Raw genomic sequence first — 12,678 nt, 5'->3', positions numbered from 1 at the left:
ACGAAGCTTGAGATAGATAGCCTAGTGTTTCTGTATGTCAAAGTGAAGCTGGAGTTGTGAGGTTGAAGCGACGCTCGACCACTTGAAATTAACCCCACCATCCATTTTCTGTGCGTTTGGTCACCACCACCACCACCACCACCACCACCACCACTACCACTACCATCTGGTTTCTAGGTAAGAATACTATCCGCGCATTCAGCCACCAATTATTGCAGTAGCGACTTGTCCGAGGACTCTTTCTAGACTCATGTCTAGTCGTACATGCGAACACTTGAAAGCTATGAAATACGGTGTGTTTTCTTCTTCCTAACCTCAAAACACCTCAAGACTTTGACAGTTTAATCGACGCTTTGACTTGATCTAAATCGCTCTCTTCCCGCCATCTTCTGTCGTATGCTAGACCTAGTCATCTGCAACTTTACCACTATTGGTCTGAACTGTTCCCGTCGATTCATGTCATTGTGGCCCAACTCGAGGCCGGTGTCACGGCGCTTCAATTTTAATTAGTTTAGTGACCGAGTCCGGAGTCGCTGAGGCTCGGCAATGTGGGCTGCGCTGCGGGCCACCGACAATCGCACCGCAAACTGCACACTGATCCTGCCACCCGGAGTGGAGCGCCATTCTGTTGGGCGAGAACGGCCCATCAGAGAAGAGTGAGAAGGAGGTCTTTGAGAGCGAATTCCTCCTCCCTTTGGTCCCTCGGGAGACTGGCCGCCCAGATCTGCTAGTGCAGCTAAGCCAGAACCACCTGAAGATGACGGCCCTAGCTGCTTGCTCAGAGGTATCCACTATCAGCTCCGATGTGCCCCTCCAACCTTCCCAGCCCATCGGCAAGTGACGCCTTAAAATGCCCATGATATCCGCTCGCCCAAGACAGTGAAAACTTCACCACCCTCGATCACCATCGCGAAGCTCCCTGCTCAATTCTGCAAAATTGGTCGTGGTTCCAAAGACCCAAGCCAATAATCAAGCGCCGAGATCACCAATTGCCTTTTTATCATCTGTCCGTGAGAGTGACCAGAAAAAGACTCGTAGCAGGCACTCCCATTGCTTCGTAGTCAAGTATGGCTCACATACACGAGGAGGCGCATGGCGCCGATGACAAACAGCCCAACGAGTACAGTACGCCAGCTGGCTCGTCGACTATGGAGCCTACGGCCGGCCCATCTCATCAGGAGCCGGAAGAATACGATGTCGAAACAGTCGAGAGGGTTTATAGGTACGCATGCAAACCCTCATTAGCCATGACTTGCGTCAGACGATGGAGCTGACAGGCATCTAGGAAGCTCGACCTTCGAATCATTCCAGGTAACCATCCCATCTTTCTCGCCAGCGACACTATGGGATTAACGGTTGATAGCATTCTGGACGCTCTACTTCCTTTGCTCTGCCATCAGGTCCAATATTGGAATCGCGCAAACAATGAATGCCGCTCAGGGTCATGACTTGATGTCCGTCCTCGGCCTCACAGCTAAAGACACATCAACCGCCTTGGCTCTTTTCTACGTGGCCTATGTCATCTTCGACTGCCCCTCCAATCTGGTGATGGCCAAGCTGAGCCCTCGCATCTGGATGGCTCGCATTGTCATTGCCACCGGTATCATTGGCACCTGCTTCGCTGCCGTGCAGAGCGCCTGGAGTGTCAAGTATGTTGACAACAAATCGAATTACTTGTCAGATCTAACCTTTTAACCAGGCTTCTACGATTCTTGCTCGGTGTTGTGATTGCGGGCATGTGGCCTGGAATGTCGTACTACCTCACCTTGTTCTACCCGCCTTCTCGAACGGGTAAGCGAATCGGCATGTACTTCACTGCTGCCCAGCTCTCTGCTGCTGTGGTTGGCCTTGTGTCTGCTGGTTTCCAACTCATGGATGGTTTGGGAGGTCTCGTTGGTTTCCGCTGGATGTTCCTCATCTACGGCCTGGTGGCCGTGGTTCTTGGCTTTTGTTTGCTTTGGTGGCTTCCCGATCGCCCTCTTCCTCCTGGACAGAAGCGTCAGCGCTCAAGCTGGTTGAAGTGGCTTCCAGCAACCCCAGAAGCGCTTTCCGGCCAGGATGCCGTCATTCACTACAATGACCTCCGACGGGTCTATCACCCTAGGCCCTGGACTATGAAGGATCTTCTGCAGGTGCTAATCGATTGGCGCCTGTGGCCTTTGACTTTCATGTACTTTGGCGTCGTTGGCGTTGGAATCGGTACGCAGCTTTATGGATCTGTCATCATCCGCTCTATTGTGCCCACGGCAACGAGTATCCAAGTCAGCTTGCTTTTTGCTCCGATTTGGATCGTAAGTTCTTTGTATTGTCTTGCATGGGCACTCATTAACAAGATGCAGATGGACTTGATTGCGATTCTCATAATGATGCCAATTTCAGATCGATTCCACGGCTACCGACCATTCATCTTCTCAGCTGCGGTTTGCCTTCAGATCGCCGGTCTGCTTGTCGTAACTTTTGCCCTCGATAATGGTTGGGCTCGCTACGGTGGTCTTCTAATGGTTGGATTCGGTCTTGGCCCGACCGTTCCCAATTGCATGACATGGACGAACGAGATCTTCCAGCGCCGCCACGGTGAAGTCGGTGTTGCGGCTGCGACTGCTCTGGTGTCCGGCCTTGGCAACCTTGGAAGCATTGTCACGACCTACGCTCTGTACACTGGATGGCCAGAGGACGCCGCCAAGGGTCGTTATCAGTACCGTCGCAGCAACTACGCAATGATCGGCATTCTCTGCCTGAGTATCGCCAGCAGCTTCGCCATGTTCTTCCTGCTCAAGGTCTTCGGAAACAAGCCCGTGAACAAGATTTCGAGCCTCGACTCCTCTAGTGAGATTGAAGACGGCGCCGCGAGACGCGAGGCCCGGCAACGAGGCTTTGGAAAGTTGTTCCCTCGTTCCAACCAAAACCGGGAAGCCTAAATGGTTCCCTATCTTGGGGTAGAGAGCCGACAACCATCGGGAACATACTCTGTTCCGGAAGCTTCAACAACCACTCGCGGCTCTCAATGACAATTTACTCGATGCCCCGTTCTGAGGCAGCTCAACCTGCTATTATCTTCTTGCGCCAATTACAGGCATCTCGTTTTAATACGTCTTTCACATTCGACAATTTACGATACAACGCCCATACGAAGTTTATATATGCTTTTTCATCCGGGGAATGGCCTTGGTTCACCGCGCTACAGGCGAAGAGCGGCGGAAATGAGGCTGGATTCCTCGACGGCGACAGTGCTTCTACGCCATCGCTGGGAAATGGCGTACGGGACTGGAGACGATGACTGGCAACAATGCTGCTGCGCTATTGCATTATGGCTCGTCTCATGGGAAACAAAAAAAAAAGGGAGTAAGAGGAGGAGGAGAAATTTGGAGGGTTTGGAGACAAACACTCCAAGTCGGTGATGGAGGAGTTTTCCTGTTTATGTTGTTTTTGCATTTTGATGATACCCCATACGTGTTTAGATACGCCGTCGTTCGAGATATTCGCCACTCGACCGCGAAAGTGCTGCTACGCCATCGCCGGGACTGCGTGTTGAACCGAGGTAGCGACGACGACAATGCTCCTGCGCTATCGCCACTCCTACCTCGTGGGCGCGCTTGCGAATTCGAATTTGATTTATGATATATAGTGCTTACTTCCCTCAGCTTCGGCCTCCCGGGTTCGTATGTTGCAGGATGGAGGGAATAATGACGGCTGGTCATTCTTTCATAGGACAGAATTGAGTCTCATTTCCCTCTGACCCGGCCTCCGAGGCCGACGATGCAAGTTTCCACTGATGGCCCGTTCCGTCAAGCTCTCAATCAGGAATGTAGGACAGAGAGGCCCACGAGGCTCGCACGCGGTTTGACAACATGTGTAACCCACATCACCGAGCACCACGAGTCACCACATGGCGCGCGCGTGTCAACGTTTGGGATGTCGCAACAGGCGAGTTGAGGGCATGAATACGAGATTCATGTAAATTGAGCCGTGGATGCTCAGCAGAGAATCAACTCTCAGGGAGGCACGCTCGATGAAGACAAAATAGACGAGTTCCCGCCCGCCAGAGCGTTGATCGCATCCCATACGCTCCCCGGAGCACAGGTTTCCCGGACGATGATGGCGACGAACTGCATCTGCATCCTGCAAGAACCGTTACGCAAGGCGAAGTTGGTCGTCTGCAACGAAGATTCGAAAGACACTCGCACTCGTCACCTCTCGTCGGTCTGAACTTCTGTAGTCGGCAATCCGCATAATCGTGCCTATCAGAAACGCAGTTGTCAGCCCGTACGTACGGAGAGCCGGGAAACGATGCTCAGCCTCTAGCAAGCCCCTTCACCATCGTCTCCCCTTCTTATTCCCGCTTTCGCGCTTCGCGCCGTTCCTTGCATTCTGCCTATATAGTGCTCACGCCGTGTCCGGTTACGCGATCGGATTGGGCGCTTTCCCCCTGCCTCGTTCAACGTTGCGCCGGAAAGTATGAGTGAATGGGCTGGCCGGGCGAGAAATGTTCTTTCTCCTTTGTTTGGAACCCACCCTCTCATCCGTTGGAGCAATCCAAGTAGTATTGGGAGCTGATGCGAAGCTGACGTTGGAATTCTCTCATTCGCTCGGCATCAGCCCACGAAAACGAAGAGGCGTAAGTCCGGCCCGACATGGCAGGGGCTTTTTGTGTCTCTCCTTCTCTTTTCTTTGCAGATCCAACCCACGGGACGGGCAAATTCGCTGTACGGCTGTACGTTTTGCTAATCTTAAGCTTGATACCCTCTACTCTCTTTCCCCTTTGGTACTTTCCGGATATGGCGCCGACTGTCTTGTTATTCGCTGCGCGTCATTCTTGGGGTGGTTCTCATGGGAAAAGTGAAGACTTGGCGATGTCCGAGCGAATGAGAGGCATTGTGGAACCGGCCCCCACGTGTCGCTCTCGTAAAGCCACCAACCAGGACGAAAGATCCGGAACTTTTTCTTCTAATTGCAGAGGTGAAGGATAAGGCAAGGGAGGATGGGGAGTGTGGCTCCCGCGCATGCGCCGTGCAGCCACATCTTGCTCCAACGGCCTCTCTCTCAGTCTACCACCCTGCGTCGAATGCCCTCGCATTGCGGCAATGTGGGTCGTACCGAAGCAGCCAAAAGTCCGGCGCGCTGGGAAAAGCCATGGTCCTATTCATGTCGAGGAACATGTGCTCTCGTGAATGGCAGCGGCGCGGGCCATAAGGCTGTGCCGCAGAGCCACTGGGACATTCTAGCAAATCAACGACAACCAAGGCATCTTTAGGGTGTTCCATCAGTGTTTCTCTGAGGATCTCGAAGAATGTATATTAAGGCCCGTCCCGCGTTGTGGGTTGTGGAAGCGGTGCTCGCTGAGGGCAGCATGTCGTGTACCCGACCAAACAAGGTATCTCGCTGTTCACGATGGCGAGTGAAGTAGAAAGATCTTCTCACGACAGGAGTCCGCGCGACGACGGCGATCAAGATGGTAAAGTAGGAGGAGGCGTACGGGAGAAGAGAAGGAGCGCCGAAGATGACCAAGGGGAAGGGAGCGTCACGACGGCAGACACAAAGACCGCCCCGGTCCGCACCCGGGCCCAGACCGTCATCCTGATGTTCGCGCTCTGCATGGCCGTCTTCCTCGCGGCCCTCGACGCCGTCATCATCACCACCGCACTACCAACGATCGCGCGGGAGATTGGGTCCTCAGACTCGGGGTTTGCCTGGATCGGCGCGAGCTATCTGCTCGCCAACGCCGCCTCGGTCCCCTTCTGGGGCAAAGTTAGCGACATCTTCGGACGCAAACCGATTCTCGTCATCGCCAACGTCGTCTTCATGGTCGGCAGCCTCGCCTCGGCGCTCTCCGGCACGCTGACGATGCTTGTTGCGGGAAGAGCGGTCCAGGGGCTCGGGGGCGGCGGGCTGATGGCGCTGGTCAACATCACCGTCGGGGACCTCTTCAGCCCGCGGGAGAGGGGCGCGTATTTCGGTGCCGTCGGTGCGGTTTGGGGTCTCGCCAGCGGGATCGGACCGCTCATCGGCGGCGGGCTGACGGAGAATGTTTCGTGGCGGTGGTGCTTTTGGATTAACCTGCCCATCTCTGGCGCGTCGCTGCTCATCCTCGTCTTCTTTTTGCGCATACACACGCCCAAGACGCCGCTTCCCAAGGGCCTGGCGGCCATTGACTGGCTAGGCACACTCACCTTCACCGGAGCGACGTTGATGCTCCTCCTCGGACTGCAGTTTGGCGGGCTGCGGAACCCCTGGGACTCGCCCACTGTCATATGTCTCATTGTCTTCGGCTGCGCGACCTACACCGTCTTTGCTTTCGTCGAGCGTTTCGCAAAGTACCCGCTCATGCCGGCCTCGCTGTTCCGCGACTCATCGGTCGTCTTCTGCTACGTGGCCAACTTCTGCCACGGGCTCGGGTTCGCGGCGATTGCGTTTTTCTTACCGCTCTACTTCCAGGCAGTGCTGGGCGCCAGCCCGATCCAGTCGGGCGCGTGGCTTCTCGCCACGGCGCTGCCGTTGGCGGTCGGCACTATCGGCGTCGGGATGACGATCAAGAAGACGGGGCGGTACGTTGAGATTGTGCGGGTGTCGATGGCGCTCACGGCGATTGCGTTTGGGTTGTTTGTGACGTTGCCCGCGGGACGGGACTGGCCGCGGTTGATCCTGTTTCAGGTGCTCGCGGCGCTGGGCATCTCTCCCAATTTGCAAGCGTTGCTTATTGCATTGCAGGCGCTGGTGAGGCAGGCGGATGTAGCGACGGGGACGGCGACGTTTGCGTTTGTGAGGCATATTGCGCTGGGGATCGGGGTGGTCGTCGGGCAGGTCATATTCCAGAGCGTTGTGGGACGGCATGAGGGCCGGTTGTTGGCGGCGGGCGTGCCGGCCGAGGTTGCTGCCAAGTTTGGGAGGGGAGGGACGATTGCGACGGCGGCGCGCGGTGTGATGGAGGGTTTAAGTGAGGGGCAGAGGCGGGTTGTGAGGCTTGCGGTGACGGATGGGTTGAGTAAGATTTGGGTCTTCTTTTGCGTCATGTCTGGGGTTGGGTTTATTGCTACATTTTTCATAAGGCAGGTTGAGTTGAGTGAGATGCATACTGAGACGAAGACTGGGTTGGATGAAGGGGTCGAGGTTGAAGAGAGTAAAGGGGCAGGGAGGACGAAGGAACGGGATGAGCCGGTTTGATAGTGCTGAGCTTGGAAATGAGTTGCTGATATCAGGATGGATGAATATTGAAAACATACGCTTTTTCGGACTCTGCTTGTGTATAAGTAGAGTGTAAGAGAAACTTTATCTTGAAAGCGAATTCCATGATCATTCCGCATCCAGTCCTATTGGTAATATAACCTCAGGGTCTCGCCATACTTCCTTTATCTAATCATAGAAGTTTCCAGGCAATGTTAATTATTATTTCATCGCACTCAGAGAGAGAACACCCGATATGAGATGGGGTAACTTCTCATAGCACTAGAAATATCTCACTTCGAATCATCAGGCAAGTTCCCCCTTGATTCTTGTTAACAACGTATCAAACTCAGAGAGAACAAGTAATGTAAAGCGTGGTCTGTTCTCATGGTACCGGCAAACGGCAGGTCTCGAGGAGGTAAGTCAAGCAGTGATGGCCAGGGGGACATTTTCGCATACCCAAGACACCTCACCTTGAGATGAGTCAACGGTACCTTACACAAGAACACATCTATCGTAGCTTTCACAAATTGTTCTGTTTGTCCCTCGTAATCAATTCTCCCATTCATGTGATTTTTCAAGAAGACGCTTACGAGGAATACTCGTACTCGATAGGTAATGCCCATCTGCGAGAATCCTTCACTTCTCATCTGGTTCAGCCACAATTAGGCACCCCGCCACAGCTCACAGTTTATGTAGCCTGCACCATCAACAGCAGACATTACTAGCCAAGACGGAAAGGAAAATGCACAGCGACAAAGAAATGATATCAAATTCCAAGAAGAATATTCATGCAGATTATAACTTTTACAGGTCAAGTGAGTATCGGGGGGCTTCGAGACTTCAAGGCAGCAAGGTACACAGCACAGAAGACATCGCACAGAGCCAATCAGCTTTGCGAGATTGACCCCGCACTAGGCACTCACATCCGATCGCAGGCATCCACGCTTGAACAGTCTTCGTCTCCATTCGTGAGTCTACAAGGCAGATGTCGAGGCATTTTTTTTTCTAGGAGATATTGTTGAAGATTGAAGACACGTCTGTTGTAGGCCGTATTTTCCGAAACAAAGCAGCCTGGTGTGTTTTGGTTTGACGGGAACAAGTGCTTACATACCCTAAGTCTGCCCACTTGAGGCCAATCCGTACTCCGCCGCATTGTTAGTCACCAACTTATGAGGCGAAGCCTGACGCTTGCGCCTTGACGACTTTGCCAGGCAGTCGCATTTCTGTCCTTTTGTAAATATCTGCTGAAGTGTCTTTTAGAGAAAAGAGGTGGTCCCTGTGTCTTTTATTGCTTCCCCAGTCTTCAAGAAGTTGGCCGACCCTGTATCAAGCAGCCATTGTCGTTCGACAAACAGCACCAACAACAACAAATCACCACAACAACCACAAGGCATCAACACCCACCGATATCAAACACCACAACCACACGACCTAAAGCGTTACAAAGGTCTACTGGCAAAAAAAAAAAAACACATTTCCACCTACCACGAAAAAGAAATCCGACACAATGCCAATCTCAGACCTCATCCCCACGGCCCTCAAGCCCAAACCCGCCAAACGCGCCGCTCCTAAACCCCAAAAAACATCCTACACGTCCAACGAAGTCCCGATCCCGCACGACTTCCTCTCCGTTCCCCTCCCGGCCTCCGCTCCCGCCGTAACCCTCCAAAAACTAGACTGGTCCAAGACCGCCCTCCCCGAAAACGGGCCCTTGTATGCCGTCGTCCTGGACAACGTCCTCACCCCGGACGAATGTGCCCAGCTCCTCCGCATGGCCGAGGCCTCCGCCACAGACCGCGGTCCGGACCCGGACAAGGACGAGCCGTGGCGGCCGGCGATGGTTAATATGGGTCCCGGGTGGGAGATTCTGGAGCCCGAGTACCGGAATAGCGATCGAATTATCTGGGACCAGCAGGAAGTTGTCGATCGGTTGTGGGGCCGGTGTAGGCTTGCGCCGGGGTTGGAAGCGCAGCTGGCTGGGATGGAGGGGGTGAGGAGGCCGGAGAAGGGGTTTGAGACGAGGTGGGCATTTAAGAGGTTTAACAAGCGGATGAGGTTTTTGAAGTATCAGAAGGGGCAGTTTTTTAGACGTGAGTTCATCGCAGTTCCTTGCCCCTCTATTCCCTGTTATGATGGATTATTGACATTGATATAGCGCATTGCGATGGACCGTATGGCGAAGAAGCGGAGGATGGGACTGTGTTCCGGACGCATTATACCGTTCATCTTTACCTCAATGACTCTGTCGCTGAGGCGGGTAAGGACAGCGGTGCCGACTTGGTTGGTGGCGCGACATCGTTCTTGTCGGGGGATGAGAAGAGGAAGGTTGATGTTGATCCTAAGGCGGGGCGGGTGCTCATCTTTCAGCATAGCCGGCTTTATCACTCTGGCGACGATGTCGTCAAGGGGACCAAGTATACGATGAGGACGGATATTTTGTATGAGTTGATCAAGACGAAGATTGAGGATGAGACGGAGGGGGGTGAGGCCGTGGCGGCTTAAGCGTCGTCATCTTCTCTGTATGCTCGAGGGGATTCAAAGGCAACTATAAGACTGTGAGCTGGACTTGCCTTGTGTAGTGATGTATCAGATAGCGATAGTAATGGCATTTATCCTTCTGACATTCCAAACCACGGTGAGCAGGATAGATGTCATCGACATCGGAGTTTTCATCGGTTCATCAGGCACCTACTACACATGGGTTTCTGTGCTATTTCGCTCCCATTGGCCGCACCAAACCTCGGGGACCTATCTAGAAGTGATCAATCCACCAATCTACGTGTTGCCGTCGTCGACGAAGCAAAAATCGTGATCAACACCAAAAGAAATGCCTCGTGGCGGAATCGAACCGCCGATCTTCTCATGTCACTAGGTACTAGTGAGACGCTATACCACTTAGCCAACAAGGCTTGTAATTGGTTGTAGAGCGACTGCCTGTGCTGTGTCATATAGCGCGTTTCATTCGCGCAAATCTCCGAAGTGCCTGCTGTGTGTTTGTCGTATGCTGGGCTCCTCAGGGCAGGTTTATTGATCGTCTTCTTCTCGAGTCTTGACACCAAGAGCCTTGCTGCCTCCGAAGTTGCAGACGGCGCGAATGATCTCAATCACATCTCAGATACAGACGATGACTTGTAGGAATACCTTCTGCACACGAGATAGGGCCCAAATTTACGTTCGCAGGGAACGATTTTTAGAGTCGTCTCTCGTTCCAGTTATTGTCTCCGTGGGGAGCTTTAGCAAGGGTCTCTGGCGACGGCAGACTGCTGCCGATTCGTGGTGGAGTGCGGAGGGGCGGTGCAGACTCGGCTTCGGTTGACCCAAATTAGAGATTTGACGTTGTCAAGAGGCCCGAGTCGGGTTCTTCATCAGTCGGATGCCACAATTGACAGGACGTCCAAGATTCCAAGACTTTTGATCCACGGGAAGGCGCATACTCGGTAGTAGCTCAGTCTTGGCGACTGGGAGATCTTGAGTTGATTGGGATAAACAGGTTCAGCCCTACTGGGCGTTCATCGAAGCTGGTTCAGCTTGGTGCCTTGGCAAAGAAATGTTCCATGCCGATTGTCATTTGTTGAAAGACCAGGTTATTCAACGCACAAGCTGTTGCTGGAGAGGGATCAGCTTGATGAGGTGAAGTCAGTCAGCCAGGGGAGGTAGCCAGCCCAGCCCCTTTTCGCCTGCAAAAGTATCGGATGTTTATTAGCGGCAGCAAAGCCACGCTGTCGGTGCGCGCAGATGACGGCTTCATTCCCCGTGTGCTTGCCGCCGTCCGAGGTTTGTACGTAGTAGGCATGCAGGGCAGCAGGAGAAACATATCTCAGATGGTAATTGAGCATTCTAGAAGCGTGCATGGACCGAAGCACGAGTCGTCAGCCAGCTTGCAATGAGCAAACTTTTTCTGTACGTTAAATATTGACCAAGAGGGACCCCCCTCCCAGGTCCAAATAGCTGGCAGGAAGGGCATATTTGATGGTCCCAGCGCAGTATTCTGCAATTTCTCGCCAAGGGAATGCCCAGGCGCGTAGATCGCGGCAGGGCGGCCATTTGGACATGGGCGACACGAGGGGGGCGGTGCTGTGCAGCAAGGGAGCTAGCAGAGCCAAGGAGCCAAAGACCCGATGAGAGGACGATCTGGCTGACGAAAAGCTTGTTCTTTGGACTGAATGGCTTGGCGGCTAGAGGATGTTTTAGTGGTGGTTTGTGTTATTGAGAAGGATTGGTCGTGACCGTTCGTTGGATGGGAGATGGGAACTCGAGGGGCGACGCCAATGAGTTGTAAGCGCTGCAGTATGCAAGAGTGAGAGAAATTGAATAGAGCACAGTTTGGCTGGGAGTCGGGACCCGACGGCAATGACGGAGACAGCAGCAACTCAAAAAGGCACTCTATTTCCATCCGCCTATGACCTCCTCAGGACCAGGCGAGGCCCGCAATTCATCATTCAGGAAAAGGGGGGCCAAAACAGGGAAGGCCGCGCACTCCACCATAGAACGAACCGGACAAGTCAATTGGCTGATATGAAGATCATGTGATTTCGCTCGTGACCTTGAATCAGGGGTTTTCCCCCTTGGGCTTGTTGTCCTGCCATGGAGGGAAGCTGGCGGCGCGCCACTGCTCCCTCTCGCAACGCCGTCCATTTCGCTGCAAGTACCGGTACTTGTCAAGCATCGTATGGATACGAGGAAGAACCGAAAAGAGCAGACTCGCCTGTCCCAAATGTGCCATGATGCCTCAACAATACCCATAGGTTTACATAGATGGTCATGAACAATTAAAACATTCAATGGCCAAGACAAATGGATTCGGCCTTGACGCCATACGCTACCTTCTGCTAGGTCTGGCGTACGGATACCCCCAGTCTCTTGGCATTTGGGCCCTGTCCCTGGATCGCCAAGACCACGGGACAAGACGCTGGAAAACTTGGAATTTGCTTGTTTTCCACGCTGGTGACTTGGCGCGCCTGGGCACTGCACGAATTACCGTCGCGGAAGCACAGGAACTCGACGCTACGAATCCTGTGGTGTCGCTGTCGGATGCATTGGCACGCGAGTAGATAGAGCAGATGGACAACGTACGAATACCTACCTTACTCAACACCTGATGGACGTCACATTGCCGGCGCAGCCACCGGCCAACGCTCGACGATCGGTGGGCGAGGGAAAGGCGTTGGTCATTGTTTTCCAATTCCGCATTCCTGCAACAGCGAGAACCTGAGTTGGCGCTGTCCATTTATTCCCGCTGCCCTGCCTCGTAGGCTCGTACTGACTCCCCAGGCATGCAGATAAATGTGAATGTACCGCAACTTGACGCGACCCTTGCCCACCACCAAATAACTGCCCGGCCTCCATGTCCCCGGTACAGCCACCATCCCGGCACCCTCTTTCCATTTCTCGCACTTGCACCCGCCCGGCGTCCCAGCTACCTGACTTTTGAGTACCTAGTCACCTAGTGCCAGTGTACACCACACCACACCCCTTCGCTGTCACTCCTTCTTTCCCGGCCCTCCCTCCTCGTCTTCC

At 53.7% G+C, this 12,678-nt stretch overlaps 4 protein-coding genes across 4 annotated transcripts; all 4 read left to right on the top strand.

Annotated features, from left to right (window-relative positions):
- Window positions 1-1,067: 1,067 nt before the first annotated feature.
- Window positions 1,068-2,918, top strand: CCOS01_05397 (major facilitator superfamily transporter; the record flags this gene model as incomplete). Its single annotated transcript, XM_060453577.1, has 5 exons — window positions 1,068-1,222; window positions 1,286-1,311; window positions 1,364-1,649; window positions 1,700-2,291; window positions 2,340-2,918. 5 exons carry the CDS (start codon window positions 1,068-1,070, stop codon window positions 2,916-2,918), a joined length of 1,638 nt encoding a protein of 545 aa, XP_060315349.1.
- Window positions 2,919-4,775: 1,857 nt separating this feature from the next.
- On the top strand, window positions 4,776-5,190 carry CCOS01_05396 (uncharacterized protein; the record flags this gene model as incomplete). Its single annotated transcript, XM_060453576.1, has 2 exons — window positions 4,776-4,902; window positions 4,973-5,190. 2 exons carry the CDS (start codon window positions 4,776-4,778, stop codon window positions 5,188-5,190), a joined length of 345 nt encoding a protein of 114 aa, XP_060315348.1.
- A 198-nt stretch (window positions 5,191-5,388) lies between these two features.
- CCOS01_05395 (uncharacterized protein) lies at window positions 5,389-7,158 on the top strand (the record flags this gene model as incomplete). The annotated part of the gene is made up of 1 exon (XM_060453575.1): window positions 5,389-7,158. One exon carries the CDS (start codon window positions 5,389-5,391, stop codon window positions 7,156-7,158), a length of 1,770 nt encoding a protein of 589 aa, XP_060315347.1.
- A 1,510-nt stretch (window positions 7,159-8,668) lies between these two features.
- CCOS01_05394 (oxidoreductase domain-containing protein) lies at window positions 8,669-9,663 on the top strand (the record flags this gene model as incomplete). The annotated part of the gene is made up of 2 exons (XM_060453574.1): window positions 8,669-9,251; window positions 9,317-9,663. 2 exons carry the CDS (start codon window positions 8,669-8,671, stop codon window positions 9,661-9,663), a joined length of 930 nt encoding a protein of 309 aa, XP_060315346.1.
- Window positions 9,664-12,678: the final 3,015 nt, after the last annotated feature.

The sequence above is a fragment of the Colletotrichum costaricense genome, assembly GCF_030867565.1.
Source record: "Colletotrichum costaricense strain IMI 309622 chromosome Unknown Scaffold_5.1, whole genome shotgun sequence".
In the NCBI taxonomy this organism is placed as follows: domain Eukaryota; kingdom Fungi; phylum Ascomycota; class Sordariomycetes; order Glomerellales; family Glomerellaceae; genus Colletotrichum; species Colletotrichum costaricense.
This window is presented reverse-complemented; position numbering and strand designations above follow the sequence as displayed.